This window comes from Eleutherodactylus coqui, chromosome 13 (genome assembly GCF_035609145.1).
Source record: "Eleutherodactylus coqui strain aEleCoq1 chromosome 13, aEleCoq1.hap1, whole genome shotgun sequence".
Lineage (NCBI taxonomy): Eukaryota > Metazoa > Chordata > Amphibia > Anura > Eleutherodactylidae > Eleutherodactylus > Eleutherodactylus coqui.
Genome location: NC_089849.1, coordinates 31,896,934 through 31,913,427, shown reverse-complemented (window position 1 = coordinate 31,913,427; position 16,494 = coordinate 31,896,934). Strand labels below are relative to the sequence as shown.

Sequence of the window (16,494 nt, the reverse complement as noted above, 5' to 3'; positions counted from 1 at the left end):
AAGAAAAAAGTTAATAAAAAGCTATTAAAAAGTCATATATACCCCAAAATATTATCAATACAAACCACAGCCCATCCCACAAAAAACAATCCCCTTACAGAGCCGCATCGACAGAAAAGCAAAAAAAAGTTATGGAGGTTGAAAGATGGCAGGAGAATTTTTTATTTTTTTTTAAAGTACTACAGCAAAACTATATCAGTTTGGTATCACCGTAATTGTACTGACCTACAAAAAAGTGAAAACATGTCATTTCTGCAGCAGTGTGAACGCCGTAAAAACAAGACCCCCTCTTCAAAAACAAATAATGCAATAGAAACTTTTGAAAACTTCTAAAAGTTTTTCAGTACATTATGTGGTACATTCAAAACTATAATTCGGCCTGCAGAAAGAAGTCCTGAGACGGTTGTGTCAATGGAAAAAATAAAAAAGGATTCTTTGAAAGTGGGGAGGAAAAACAAAAGATGAAAAAAAGAATTGTTATGTCTTCAAGGGGTAAACAACTTTCACTGAGATTAACACCTCCACCTCTAGACAAGCTTACTAGGTAGTCTGACCTGCCCATACATATCCTTACCTTGGGGGCTATGTAGAGCTGAGTTGTTTCACTTCAATGGCCCTATAGTGGCCACTAGAGATGAGCGAGCGTACTCGGTTCGGGTGTTTTTGCACTCGAGCACCGCTTTTTCTGAGTAACTGACTACTCGGACAAAAAGATTCGGGGGGCGCCGGGGGCGGCGTGATGGAGCGGGGGGGGGGGATAGCAGTGGGGAACAGGGGGGAGCTCTCCCCCCCCCCTCCCCTCTGCAACCCCCTGCTCACCCCGAATCTTTTTGTCCGAGTAGTCAGTTACTCGGAAAAAGCGGTGCTCGAGTGCAAAACACCCAAACCGAGTACGTTCGCTCATCTCTAGTGGCCACATAAATATCTGACAACCCTTTAGGCGCATGACTTGTTACAAAACACAACTCTGATGACTGTAATGTAGCGAATTGAGCACTGGAGTTAATTAGGACGCATCCCTTATTCAGGTCTTTTATCAATAAGTTGAGCAGAAACTGACCACAAAGAGTGTTTCTCTCTCCGGAGATTAAATAAAACCTCCAGCGCCACCTACTGGAAGGCAATATTCCTTGAAGCCAAAGTCAGAATCTTTATACAAGCCTTGTAACAATGACTGGGAATTAAAAGCAAATACCCTGAAACAGCTGTCCGTGCATGGAGTCTGGCTTTGCTTTTAATTCGCAGTCATTGTTACAAGACTTGTATAAAGAGTCTGACTTTGGCTTCAAGGAATGCTGCCTTCCAATAGGTGGCAATGTGGAGGTTTTATTCCATCTCCCTTATTTGCATATTACTCAAAGGAATGTGCATGGCTATTTGAGTCTCCTCACTCACCGTCTAGGTGCTCTCGCAAAGCAGAAAAGATACAGTTTCTTCTCTCTCTCTGGCGGACCCAGCATCTCTATGCTTAACATGGACTGCCAATTGATTTCATATAGTACTATGCAATACTTCATATCCCCTGCGGAGGTGCTGCAGGAGAATTAAATACCTCCTGCCAGGTTCCTTCACAGATTTCAGATGATAGCAGGGAGTCCTAGCAGCAGGACATCCTGCAATCAGCTAGGTCTTGGGGAACCCTTCTAAGAAAAGAGGGTTTTTCTCAAAGAGGACAAATCCTTTCGGAGAATGTGATGTTAGAGGAATCTATTCATGTTGTAGAGTCAAGAAGAATAGATGACTGTCACACGGGAATGTACGGATGGGATGGGGATGTAATGTTCTGTCTCATTGGCTATTCCTACGAATGTCCTGTTACGTTTTCTGCCCCACGAGTAAACTGTTATCCATCCAAAATATATTTGTTTACACGCGACTTGGACAGTACTTCTGTGTGACAAAACAAGGCCGCGTGACTGCGTAATCATATGCTGTTTTATCAGCAAACACAGAAGGAAAGGTGGGCCGGAGGCGAGGACAAACACGCTGTGCCAAGAAGACAAATATATGTTCTATGGACAGGCAGGAGCTGCAGCGAGTACCTGCTGGGAATGGAATAATTCATGTACTGTCTCTACAAAAATCTTTATGTAAATGGAGGACCTTTATAGCGTCACCTATTGGAAGGCAGCTTTCCTATAATTCAATATCGAACTTTTTAAATAGCCTAAAGGCAGCCCTTGTAGGACCTTCCAATAGGTGGCACTGCAGAGAAACTGCACCATCTCCTATTTGCATACCTTCTTTCCTAGAGGAGCATGGCTTGGCCTCTAAGCCTCCTCAACCCAACGTGGTGGTCTCCAGTAACACTACCCTCTACGTCTCACAGAATACTTTTTCTCAAAAAATTACAAACTGGTAACCAGGGTCCAAAGTGACCAATCTGTGATCTAAGGAAGAAGATCAAGAAAATAATGAGGCAGGTTGGCCAGTAATAGATTAATTGGAATAACACATATAGCTATGTTGTGCCCCCTCTGTTACCAGTATACATACCCATCACACATACTTCAAGCCAGAGCCCTCATCCTGGCCAGTCCTTGGTGTCTAATGATAATCAAGGTTTTGTTACCCATGAAGGGAAGTCTGTCACTACTTTTTTGGGCTACCAACTGAATATACCTGTGAGTAAAAGAAATGAAAAAGGAGGGTGGAGCAAGACCCAGTGAGGGTGGTGGAATATTTATGGAGTGCAAAGAGTTTTCAATGATTGAGTATTTTGAATGATGGAGGTGCTGCCAACCAGATGACGCTCCACCAGTGTGGGCGTAAGTGGTTAAAGCACTTTTTTCTCCCCTGTCCTCCTGCACACAGGACCTCCGACACATCCAATACATCTTTGGAATTGTGTCACCCCCAGGCATCCTGTTGTCCTATCCAGCCGAACTGACGAAGGGGTTCTTCCCCGAAACGCGTATTCCATTGCTGGTTTTTAATTTCTGATAAAATAATAAAAAGGAAGTGCTTTCACCATCATATATTGGACTTTGATCTACATCTTCTAGTAGCTTAGAGGGTTGTGCCTCCATACCAGTTCTTTTCACATCCTTTTCGTTAACTGAATATACCGGCAGATGTCTGATGATGTGAAGAACATATTGTTACCTTCACTGTGTTTCACTGCATCTCCACTCTCCAGATACCGTTTGTGAAGTGTGCCGGGTGCTATATGCAGATTAGCAGTAGACCGTCCAATGTATATTCACTTGGTAGCCCAAAAAGTCATGATAGACTTCCTTTAACGTAATGTCCTTCCATGGTTTCCAGCCATGTACTCACAAGACAATACATGTTGTCAGCCTACCTAACAGGCGTGAGCTTATAATGATATATATGCTAATATCTACGGGTATTGCTTGTTCTTTAGTTTTGGATACTTTTTAGTTCTTCTCCATTAGGACACAGGTAAGATTAGTAACCTCAGCTTTGCTGCATTGTCTAAGAAGTGGCTCAGGTAGTAGGAAATGTACATTTCATTTCATTGTAGGATGGACTTTTAGTATTCATGACCTATCCTCAGGATAGGTCATCAGTAGTTGATCTGTGGGGTCCCTCACTCAGGATCTCTGCCAATCAGTTGATCGCCGGGCTCCCTTTCAGTGTAGGCAGAGCAGGAAGCAGATAGTGCTGTCCATATTGTAGTAGCCCAGTTTGGTACTGCAGATACAGCTCCCATTGAATCCATTGCAATACCAACTTGGTCCACTGCAATGTTGACAGCACTATCTACTTTCAGTATTGCCCGCACTGACATACTCTGAGGATAGGTCATCAATACTAAAAGTCCAGACAACCCCTTCAAATGAAAGTCTGTCAATTTTGGCAAATCCATAAAATGATTTAATGTGTATGGGAGTCTCTGACTCCTCCTCAATAGGAGATAAGGATCGGGCAGCTGGATCTCCTGGCTTGATCCTTTTGTTCTTGGGGAGATAAGTCACTGACAGAAATGTCCAACAGCAGCTTTCTACCCTTTCTACGTTCAGAAGACTTGTGTTCTCGACAAGTCAAGTTTGCAGATGTTTTCAGATGCCAGCAAGGTATCTGTAGACCCAACAAGCAAGGCTGCTTCTCTTTTCATTGCACAGAAGCTATACATCAGGGAGTCCAGTTTCAACCGTGACTGCTTCCTCCTGCCTATCTGAGCCAAGCTTGCTGCCCAAGCTGCCAAACCGCACTGAATCAGCCATGTCTCAGTCTGCACCTAGCCAGCGTCAGGCCCCCTACTCCTCTTAAATCCCTTCTCACACCTGGGCAGCCCCCTTATTTTCCAACGTAAACTACCATTTGGCCCCTACTTACTACTTCACCTTTCTAGATTGTCCCCATCAATACCTCAACTATACTACCTCTCCCTTACTAGTACTAACCACAGGCACCCTAACTAGCCAAAAACAATGGGTCACAGCGACCCCTTATATCTCTTCATACAGAACAGACCACATTCGTCATTCTTTCCTTGTATCATACACATTCAGCAGAGTAATTAATGCAGGTCATGGGGAAGTTGCCGGTGTTAATTGACGGCCTTATAGTTGTTTGCCCCACAGTTATCTTACTGTATGTCTATGAACATGGATTGCTCGTCATTAAAACTGAAACCAAACCCTTTTATTTCGAGGCAGTGGGCTTGAAAATCAAGGTTGAATTCCAGAAGTTGCCAAAATCATGCTGCCCTTTACCCTTCCCATCCTGAAACCTCCCTATGTTTTATCTCTGTTGACAGTAAATCATTATCAGTACTGATAAAGAAAAAAAGGTTCTTTTTCAGCTCGAACAGATGCTTGTTTTAGGGTTTTTCATTCAGTAATTTTCCGTTAGGAGGCAAATATGTGCATTGAACACTTCTACATACAGTTTATAGACTCAGCGGGCGCATAATTGACATTGCCTGGAGAAGACATTGACTAAAACAAATCTTCCTTATAATTTCTCTTCAGATGTTGGGACTACAATTTTACATGATGTACTTGGGTCTACAGAAGAACCTCAGGTATCCTAAGCTACCTCCAGGTATGTTAACCTCTATCTGGTATAGACCTCCAGACCATGTATTACTATCTATTACAGTTTTGAAGACTTATAGGACTCCTTGACCTCGGAGAAGATGATAGGACTTGGAAATGGTAACTATGGTAGATCTTCTATTGATACCTAAATTCACTGAACCATCTTTCCAACCCAAAGGAATGTGTTATCATCTTATCACCACCCAATCATGGACTGTTACTTTTCCATAGAAGCGCCTACAATTTCCTAATGAAGTCAACAGCCTCGAGTCATCTCTCAAGCCAAAGCCAAGCCCCACCTCTACTGATGCAACATAGCCTTGACCATATAAACTAAGCATTGAGCATAAGAGTCTTATGACACAAAAAGTTTGCTGAAGAAGTTTGAACTAGTCCTCATCAAGACCTGGATAAAGCAGGGGCGAAAAGATAAAAGTTTGGCAAGGACCTGAATCTTCATGGCAGCTGGAAAGGGAATTTCAACATTGACTCTCCGTCATTCTCGCTTCTTAAGTGGTGGAACAAGTGCCGTGCTCCATCAACGTGCTAGAATTAGGGATGATCCTGCCCATGAAGAAGTAAAAAATGCATCAAATCAACAGAAGGCTTCTAAGGAGACAGGTGGCATCTCCAACATGGTTGATCGTTCTTTGGTTCGGAGAGACATTAGAGCTTTCCTACGAGAGTGTGGTGGGACACCCAGTGAGGCACGTCATTGGCTTGCGCAGTTCCAGGAGATGCATTCCACTTATCAAAAGGCCTTTGCAGTTGTTGAGGTAAGTCTTACCAAGGGCAAATAAATGGGTGGTCCAGGATTGGAAAACATGGCTGCTTTCTTCCAAAAACAGTGCCATACATGTGGACAGGTTGTGTGTAGCATTGTAGCTCAGCCTCATTCACTTAAAAAGTAATTACACTTTTCAGAAACGTTTGACATGTCATAGAGACATGCCAAAAGTTTTGGTCAGTGGGGTCTTGCTGCTGAAACCCCCATTCATCACTAGAATGAGGGGACTACAGCACTCGTCTGAGTGCTGTGCCCCCTCAGCTGTCTTCACCGCTTTGTGGCTCTTCCTAGTAGCTGAAGACGGCTTGCATAGAAGTATATTGTGCTTCTATAGGTCTCTATGTGGGACAACTTCAGCTGCCAGGAGGAGCCGGAAAGCATCAAAGACAGCTGACGGGGAACAGTGCTGTAGTCCTGTAATTCTAGCAATCAGCGGAAGTGTCTCAGCAGCAGGACCCCACTGATCAAACCTTTTGATATGCGTCTATGACATGTCAAAAAGTTTCTGAAAACTTTAAATTGAGCTGAGCTGCAATACAAGACCAACCCATGGCCAGGTGTGGTGCCATTTTTGGAAGTAAACAGCCATGTTTTTGTGAAAGCAAACAATCCTTTTAAACAATGTCCTGGAATAAATGGTCCTTCCTAAAGTCCTATACTAGACTGACTATTGCCTTCAAGAACAGAAGTAGGTGCACAGAACATGGCCTCTCATTCTCACTTGGCCAATTCCAACAAGGGCAGAGACAGTTTAAGACGACTTCATTGTCTCTCTTAATTCCCCATTTTGTTTCAGAGAGTCAACAGCAGTCTCTCACATCCCAAGACAGTACATGCTCTACAGCTTTGCCCTTTGGTTCTTGAAACGCTCCCACACTAGAATACACTTTGCAACTACATTTGTGAATGCTCTTCACTTCTAAATGAATTTTGGTTTATTCTTTGACCATCCAATATACAAGAATAGACATATCGTATACAGGGGCGTAACTATAGAGGATGCAGGGGATGCAATTGCACCCGGGCCCAGAAGCCTTAGGGGGCCCATAAGACCTCTCTTCTTTATATAGGGAACCCAGTACTATAAGTAAAGCATTATAGTTGGGGGCCCTGTTACAAGTTTTGCAACGGGGCCCGGGAGCTTCAAGTTACGCCTCTGATCCTACAACTAGGTTTGCAAGCAATTAGTCATGGGAATTTATATCCAATATACATTCCTGTATCAAGACTTTGGTTTATGAAATTTTTGAAGTCCTTCTCATAAACTACTTGCAAGAAAAACGTATGAGAGCAGCAACAGTCCTGTATTTTCTCCATTTGTAGATAAGGCTTTTGTAGCCTTTCCCAGCTTCATGCGTCTCTATAACAAGTCTTCTGAGGCCTTCTCAATGTTATTTACATTGAGGCATGGTTCTTACTAATGCATCTTCCTTGAGAAGAACAGATTTGTGAGTAACCAGGCTTTGTGTGCCTTTGTTAAATAGGCAAAGCACTTGTAAAACGTCTACCTGCAATATCATCTCCTTCATTGAAACACCTTTTGCCGATTTTAACTTTTTTGGAAACGTCATTAACACAGAGAGAGCTTCACTTACTTTTTCTCCCTGCACTGTGGAGGTCTACTTTGTCTAAAATTTTGACTTGGATAACAATCAGACTACATTTGTGCCATGGACTTGCCAAAGATGCACCATAGATCTGCACAAGGCTAATTGGCCCTATTGCAAATTAAATTTCTGTGCAAAATAAGTGATGTCACTTTTTTTTTCATATCATGGATTGAAATCTGCTAAGAAAATTTCCGGTGCCTTTGAATTGGGTTTTAGAAACAGTACACAGATAAAGTAATCCATGTACATCACTATGCCATACGATCTACATAGGACCAAGAAGCCAATATGTCATTGCCTTACATATGTTGTAATGGAAAGTTTGAGTTAAAAAGGTTGTCCAGAATTAGAAACAGTGCCACTCTTGTCCAGAGGCTTGTTGTGGTATTGCAGCTCCCTTCCAACCAGTTATATGTCTGCTTATACACGTGTATTATTTCTCTTAGGTAGATGAAAATGTGTTCAGCTGCAAGAGGTCCTTGACCAGCGTTGCATTCGCCCTGTCTTTTCTCCAGAGGATGGATATGAAACCGCTGGTGGTAATGGGGCTGCCAAGCACATACTGTGCCCGACCTTCAGCTCACGATGCCAAGTCTTTGCTTGTCCACAACTGTCAAACTTTGGTGGATGCCATCCATGCTAATTCTGGTACTGTTTTGCCCTTTTTCAATGGAGGATCTGTGCTGACTGCTCGTGAACAAGACGGCAGGTACCATCCACAATCTATTATCATTGGCTATTTCCTCAGTCAGTCAGGAACCACTGAAATCCTCTAAAACACTGGTGCCCAAACTGTGGCAAAACTACAACTCTAAGCATAAGGTTGACTAGTTTCCTACTCTTAACTCTTCCTATAATGATATCAAAGCTAGTGGACAAATGATCGCCAACACCACAAAGTACTTAAAGGGGTTGTCCCGCGCCGAAACGGTTTTTTTTTTTTTTTAACCCCCCCCCCCCCCCCGTTCGGCGCGAGACAACCCCGATGCAGGGGTTAAAAAAACAACCGCACAGCGCTTACCTGAATCCCGGCGGTCCGGCGTCTTCATACTCACCTGCTGAAGATGGCCGCCGGGATCCTCTGTCTCCGTGGACCGCAGGGCTTCTGTGCGGTCCATTGCCGATTCCAGCCTCCTGATTGGCTGGAATCGGCACGTGACGGGGCGGAGCTACACGGAGGCGGCATTCTGCACGAGCGGCCCCATAGAAGACTGCAGAAGACCCGGACTGCGCAAGCGCGGCTAATTTGGCCATCGGAGGGCGAAAATTAGTCGGCTCCATGGGAACGAGGACGCTAGCAACGGAGCAGGTAAGTATAAAACTTTTTATAACTTCTGTATGGCTCATAATTAATGCACAATGTACATTACAAAGTGCATTAATATGGCCATACAGAAGTGTATAGACCCACTTGCTGCCGCGGGACAACCCCTTTAACATTTTAGTCTGGTATCCCAGAAACAGTACTCTGATGTTCAGATTGTCAAGGTCTGGCACAAGAACATTGTAGAAAACTTCTGAAGGCATTTATCTGCTAAAATTCTTGGCTGGTTTACTGGCAACCATTTATTAAAGCTACTAGATCCTTGTGATGACAGGTTGGTTGGTATCTCTTAAGATGGTCATATACATAAGATCAGGGGCGTAACTAAAGGCTCAGGGCCCTGATGCAAAACGTGAGCTGGGCCCCCCCTCTATCTGTATCTGTACCCGTACCCATACCTAAACAATGCTGCACAGAGACATAACTTGAAGCTCCTGGGCCCCAATGAAAACCTGTAACAGGGCCCCCCAACTATAATGCTTTATTCATAGTACTGGGCTCCCTATATGGAGAAGAGAGGCCTTATGGGCCCCCTAAGGCTCCTGGGCCCGGGTGCAACCGCATCCCCTGCACCCTCTATAGTTACGCCCCTGCATAAGATTAATATTGGCCAAAGCCGCTAATTTTGGCCAACCATTTAGTGTATAAGAGACTCTCGACTGATGGCAGATGTCAGGAAAAAAAAAGGTTGGGCGTGTTGGATTTCAGAATGTCCATTCCTTTTGATCTCAGAGGAGATAATCTGGAGTTTCGCAGCAGCTTACTCCCCATTGAAAATATATGCACACTCCCCACCCCCCACACCCACCGGTTGGGCTGAGTGTGCATGCATAAAAGGGAGTCGGGAGGAATAGCCATTGGGTGATTGAGCATTCACCTATAGCTATGTGAAGTGTACAGACAGTGTTAACCTCCTCTTCAGACTCATTTGCAGGCTAAAGATATCTAATGTATGATCTTTTCTCCTAGCTATGGGACGGTTTCATCAGTGGACATGGAACTGCTCACCTGGTGCCTCAACTCCGGTAACATTCCCATCATTTGTCCTATTGGAGAGACCCCTTCTGGACGCTCTGTTCTTCTAGACTCCTTGGAAGTCACCACAAGCATCTCACGGGTCTTAAATCCACTTAAGATCATCTTCCTCAATACAGCTGGTGGTCTGAAGGAACTGAGTGAAAATGTAAGCTGCATCAACTCTTACTGTACATAGGACTATACACTCTCCTACCAAACGTAATTGGACATCTGAACAAGAATCAAAAGTAGTATTTATTTACATATGTTAATACTTAGTGGGGCTCCGTTGGCCCTGATGACATCAGATACTGTCCGTGGCATACTTTCTACTATTGTCTCATACATTTCAGCAGGTATTTCCCTCCATTCATCCTGCAAACATCTGGCAGGTTTTCTCAAAGAAGATGCATCGGCCCATGTACAATGGTACAAGGCGCATCGTTATTGGACAGTTGAGCAATAGAAGAATGTTCTATAGAGTGATGAATCACACTACTCCATCATCAAATCACATGGAGGTACCTGGTTTGGAGGACACCTGGGCAACGTCTGTTGCCTGAGTGTGTTGTGCCAACAGTTAAGTACGGTGGAGGATGCCTTATGGTCTAGGGATGTTTTACGTGGCATGGCCTCTGTTCATTGGTTGTGGAGACATGAACCATGAACACGGAGGTGAACCCTGCTGACAATGTGGTAATACTCTGGGAATGGTCAGCCATACTTCCAACAAGACAACTGGCCTTGTCATAAAATCCAGCGCTGTTTTATGTTGCTTTAAGGATACGGATATTCCACGATTTGACCGGCTGCACAGAGTCTGACCTGAAACCTACTGAACATCTTTGGCATCAGCTGGAACATCGGGTCAGGAAATATGAACAACGTTCATTTTCTTTGAGAGAACTTGCCAGACCTTTGCAGGATGAATGGAGGGAAATACCAGTTGAAGTGTATCAGATGTCAGTAGAAGGTATGCCATAGAGAATATCCGATGTCATTAGGGCCAAAGGAACTTAAGTAATAACATATGGAAATAAATACTACTTTTGATTCTTGCTCAGGTGTCTAATTACTTTTGATAGGATAGTGTAGCTAACATGATGGAGCAATGTTGGTGCTATTCTTGCACTATTGTAACCTCCCTATGACCCACAGGTTGTAGGACATGTGAATCTTCCAGCAGATTTGGAATTGATGAGGAATGCTGTATGGATGAGTGAAAGACAACGTCAGCAAGTGACGGTCATTGTGGATCTCCTGAACCGCCTGCCTCATTCGTCTTCTGCTGTCATCACATCAGCCCGGTCTCTGCTTAGCGAACTTTTCAGCAACAAAGGTATGAATTGATTTTCAGATATGCACTAATAAAGGAAAAAGAGTGCATGCAAAAACGCAACGGCACACCAACAACCACAAATAAGTCTAAGTATATAGTCTTTATTAAAACAGTCAGGGGCGTAACTATAGAGGGTGCAGGGGATGCGGTTGCACCTGGGCCCAGGAGCCTTAGGGGGCCCATAAGGCCTCTCTTCTCCATATAGGGAGCCCAGTACTATGAGTAAAGCATTATAGTTGGGGGCCCTGTTACAGGTTTTGCATTGGGGCCCAGAAGCTTCAAGTTATGCCTCTGTGCAGCATGGTTTAGGTATGGGTACGGGTACAGATACAGATAGAGGGGGGCCCCAGCTCACCTTTTGCATCAGGGCCCCTGAGCCTTTAGTTACGCCCCTGAAAACAGTTATACTAATATCATACCCCACCAACAAAAAGATTGAAAACACTTAAAATAGAAACAACAGGGTAAGTACCATGATACATATTACCAATCTATACCCCTCCTATGCCAGTGTAAAGCAAAAATACTCCATAGAAAGTGCAAGTGCAAAGTTGGTAATAACTACAATAAGATGATATCATGGATTGGACAAGCAAAAAGAAAATATAATAAGAAACAGCAAGCAATAAACACTTGTCCAAGTGAAGCTCGCAATATGATAAAGCCAGAGAATCCTCAAGATAGGTCATCAATAGTTGATCAGCAGGGGTTCCCCACTCGGGATCCCCGCCGATCAGCTGATTTCTGGCAATGCTGTCAATGTGGACAGCGCTGGAAGCGGAAAGCACTGTCCGTACTGCAGTGGCCAAATTTGATAGTGCAGGCACAGGTACTGAATTTAATGGGATACAGTACCAAATTGGGCTGCTGCAATATTGACAGAGCTATGTGCTTTCAGCATTGACAGTGGTGCCAGGAATCAGTTGACCATAGGGGATTCCGAGGATTGAACCCCCCCCCCCCCTACCGATCAACTATTGATGACCTAACCTGAGAATAGGTCATCAACAGTAAAAGTTCTGTAGTATCCCTTTAAGCTTCACTCCCAATAAGCCTCCTATAAATGCCCCTTCTTGAGCTTTGTTACATTCAGTCCTGCTATCTCTGTCTTGACTCCTCACCATGTGTCCTTTATAGGTTCCGGGACGCTTTTTAAGAACGCAGAACGAATATTGAGATTCGATTCCCTCCAGGATATAGAAACCGATCGCCTCATCTCCCTGGTGAACCGGTCCTTCCAGAAAACGCTGAAGGACAATTACATCAGCAACGTGGCGAAGCGACTCCACTCTGTGTATCTATCTGAGGGGTAGGAGCCATAGCATCTAGTATAGCGATGGGATGGACAGTTCATTTCCAGAACAGCGCCCCTCTTGTCCATGGCTGTGTTAGGTATTACAGTTCATCCTTATTGTAGTGAAGGAGGCTGATCTGCAATAGCAGACAAAGCCATGGACAAGAGTGGCGCTTGCTCTGTATAAATTTTTTTTTAGCGAAACCCAAAAATTTCAATTATGGATTGGACTTTATGGCCACATTAAGTGACCCAATAAATCATCCTACAGGTATAATGCAGCTGCCATCATAACCACAGAACCGGTGCTGGGAGGAACGCCCTATCTGGACAAGTTTGTGGTCAGTAATGGGAGGCAAGGGCAGGGATCCGGCCAGATGCTATGGGAGTGTGTGCGGCAAGACCTGCAGACCCTGTTCTGGAGATCACGAGCCACTAATCCTATTAACCCCTGGTAAGTAATCCTCAGTTAGAGTCTGTTTTATACTCCAGAGCTGCATTCACAATTCTGCAGCTGAAATCTCATATTCCTTGTTGGCTCAATGTATGCACATAGCTTCAATCAGTGACTTAAATTCTGGGAAATGTCAGCTTTACCCCGGGCACTGTACAGTCATCCGATGTAGCAAACACTAATGACCAAGTTTTAGTAAATACAAGGTAGTCCTTCTGGTAGTCCTTCTGGTAGTCCCTCTGGTAGTCCCTCTGGTAGTCCCTCTGGTAGTCCCTCTCATCCCTGTGGTTTACGCATGCCTTTCCATTGTTGCAGGTATTTTAAGAACAGCGATGGGAGCTTTTCAAACAAGCAGTGGATATTTTTTTGGTTGGGTCTAGCAGATATCAGGGATTCCTATGAACTGGTGAACCACGCAAAGAGCCTGCCGGATTCATTCTGCAAAAGCCCCGCCTCATGACAGAGGCTGATGCCACCTGCTGGACAATCACCAGTACTACACCAATGCTACCCGCTGCCGCACAGATGTCAGTCCTATCTCAATACACTCATTGACAAAAAAAATAATGCACCCATATAGAAATGTTGGATTGCTGCAAAACTTGGCATGCAGTTCCATCTCAGGCAGCTATGCAATGATAAGAGTTGTGGTGTGATTAGGTGAACGGTCTTGCCACTAGAGGCCGTAAAAGTGCTTCCACCGTTACCCTATAAAAAGGCCCTCAGAGGCTCCGTGTGTGTAGAAGACCTCTTGTTGAGAGATCGTTGACCGCTAGACATCCTCTATGATGCACTCAAAGACATTTTCCCCAGTTAGCGTATTTTGACATCATTGGAATAAGATAGGCATGAAGATCATTTCAACAAATTGCCCGCCCTCTAGGCCGTTCTGACCAATCTGGTGGGAGCAGTGGCTACATGAAGGCATGGACACATGGCGAACAGGCTCTGGATGACCCAAACAGACCACCAGTAGAGAGGATCATTTGATCCACCAACAAGCATGAGCAGCTCCAACGGTTTTATTGTCCACCATCCAGACACAGGTGACACCATTGCTACAGACCCGTCTCTGCTTGGACGATTTCCAGGTGCTTAGCAGAAGGAAATTTGGAGTCACGACGGCCATTACATGTCCAGCCATTAACATCCCAACTCTGTCGCCTCTATTTGAAGTGGCGTCATGAACAAGAAACCTGAACTGCTACAGACTGTAACCGTATCGTCTTTAGTGGCAAATCCATATTGTGTTGGGAGCAGATGATGGTCCAATGTGAGTAGGAAACCAGCACATATGACAGTCGGTCCCCCCTAGTAGTGGTACGGGGGGCAATGACAGCTCAGCGATATGTTCAGGACATCCTGCAGCCACATGTGTTCCTCTCATGGAAGCTTCCAAGAGGCAGCAGGATAATGCTCGGCCGCACACACAAGGGGGTCACAGGAATGCCAGGTTGACAAACTTCCTTGGCTTGCACAGTTGGCAGATTTATTGCCGAGTAAGCATTCATGCACCAGCTTCTTCAGCCTATGAGTGTGCAGGATCTAGAGGCTCAGATATAACATCTGTGGGCAAACTTGCCTCAGGATAACATAAAGAGCCTGTATGTCTCCATGCCCGCCCGTATCTCATCTTGTATCCAAGCTAGAGGCAGTACAACAGGGTACTAGAGCCTCCATGCCCACCCGTATCACATCTTGTATCTAAGCTAGAGGCAGTACAACAGGGTACTAGAGCCTCCATGCCTGCCTGTATCACACCCTACATCCAAGCTACAGGTGGCCCAACAGGGTACTAGAGCCTTCATGCCTGGCCGTATTATATCTTGTATCCAAGCTACAGGTGGCCCAACAGGGTACTAGAGCCTTCATGCCTGCCCATATCACATCTTGTATCCAAGCTAGAGGTGGTACAACAGGGCACTAGAGCTTCCATGTCTGCCTGTATCACATCTTGTATCTAAGCTAGAGGCAGTACAACAGGGCACTAGAGCCTCCATGTCTGTCCGTATCACATCTTGTATCCAAGCTAGAGGTGGTACAACAGGGTACTAGAGCCTCCATGCCCACCCGTATCACATCTTGTATCCAAGCTAGAGGCGGTACAACAGGGTACTAGAGCCTCCATGCCTGCCTGTATCACATCTTGTATCTAAGCTAGAGGCAGTACAACAGAGTACTAGAGCCTCCATGCCCGCCCGTATCACACCTTGTATCCAAGCTAGAGGTGGTACAACAGGGTCCTAGAGTCTCCATACCCACCTGTATCACATCTTGTATCAAGCTAGAGGCGGTACAACATGGTACTAGAGCCTTCATGTCCTCCCATATCACATCTTGTATCCACGCTAGTGGTGGTACAACAGGGTACTAGAGCCTCTGCTGAATTGTGCAGTTTCTCCCCATTAATTATCCTTTCACACTAATATTGTAATCACTTACTTATATCATTGTTACAATCACACAGAGAACGTTTCCGACGACTCCTCCTCGGTGCGTTATTTTTGTTACTGATTGTACAATATGTTAAGACAGATATAGCAAACCGAAACTTGACATTCCATCAGTCAAGTTAACAACTGCTACATCTGTACACCAGGCGATGGACCTGGGGTGGTTCAATAGATTTGTGTTATTACAACGATGTATTTAAAGTATTATTGTATTTCTGTGTGATCTTTAATGTAAACTTCATGAATATCTATAATAAACCAGAGACTGATATAGTGCTGGAATAAATCGTCTCCGCTGACCATTGTCCTTTAAAACATGCCACATAACAGAAGCAGAGTGGAAGATACTGTATATACCTTACACAATTAGGTAACACTTCACACTTCGGATCTCCATCACTTGTTAAATATAGTCATCTTGAACCTGCTCTCATCTTCGAAGACAACGGGCACTAACGATAGATCTGCAAGTTCTGGTGTTCTCCGGTGAATGCCAGTGGATCTCTTGGTGCTGGGCTGGAGCCTCGGGTCCCACTATAGGACGTCGCGCCATCATGGAGTCTGTTTCTGACAATCGGGTCAGAAACATGCAGACCAGTAGCCCCTGTAGGTCATGTTGTAGGGCGCTGGTACTGCTCCTCCTGTTCCTCCGGTCCGGATACTGGGTTGATGCCCTTGTCCAGCTCTTCTTGTGTACTGGCCCATGTCCTCGTAGCTCTGGACTATGACACAATTTTATCCATTGTACACCACCATACTGATTATGACATAGAGCTATCAATATGCAAAGTGTGCATGGTCCAATTTAAAGGGGTTACCCAAAAACTAAAAACAGCAGAAAGTAGTACGAAACTACAAAGAACCTTCAAAAAACTCAGCTCCCCAATCTCCTGCCGATCAACAGGAGCGCATACCAAATAAAGCACCATGTAGTGTGTTAGACTACCACTGCTTTACCGATACATCAGGTAGTCAGAGGAAGGGTGCGGCCATGTTAGTTCGTCCAGGACTGCAGAGTCGCGTAAGGCCTGTTTCACAAGAGCAAAAAATTGCGCAATTTTCTTGCGTTGCGAAAATGATACAAATCGCAAACATATGAAGCCCATGCTTTCCTATGGGTCCCTTCACATTTGCGCTGTTTCGCAGTATGCGACATTGCGAGTCAAAAACCTTACGGTTTCACAATATGCCCGTGACTTGTGATATT

At 44.7% G+C, this 16,494-nt stretch overlaps 1 protein-coding gene across 1 annotated transcript; it reads left to right on the top strand.

The window, feature by feature from the left end:
• The first annotated feature begins 5,385 nt into the window (after positions 1-5,385).
• On the top strand, positions 5,386-14,639 carry NAGS (N-acetylglutamate synthase). Its single transcript, XM_066586408.1, has 7 exons — positions 5,386-5,785; positions 7,853-8,115; positions 9,700-9,913; positions 10,906-11,086; positions 12,224-12,395; positions 12,652-12,834; positions 13,150-14,639. The coding sequence occupies exons 1-7, from the start codon at positions 5,468-5,470 to the stop codon at positions 13,292-13,294; spliced, it is 1,476 nt and encodes a 491-aa protein (XP_066442505.1). The 5' UTR covers positions 5,386-5,467; the 3' UTR covers positions 13,295-14,639.
• The last annotated feature ends 1,855 nt before the right edge of the window (positions 14,640-16,494 follow it).

Coding starts and splice junctions, on each gene's coding strand:
- NAGS (XM_066586408.1), top strand. CDS start 5,468: ATGGCAGCTGGAAAGGGAATTTCAACATTGACTCTCCGTCATTCTCGC. Junction 8,116..9,699: donor GCTCGTGAACAAGACGGCAG/GTACCATCCACA, acceptor CTTTTCTCCTAG/CTATGGGACGGTTTCATCAG. Junction 9,914..10,905: donor TGAAGGAACTGAGTGAAAAT/GTAAGCTGCATC, acceptor TATGACCCACAG/GTTGTAGGACATGTGAATCT.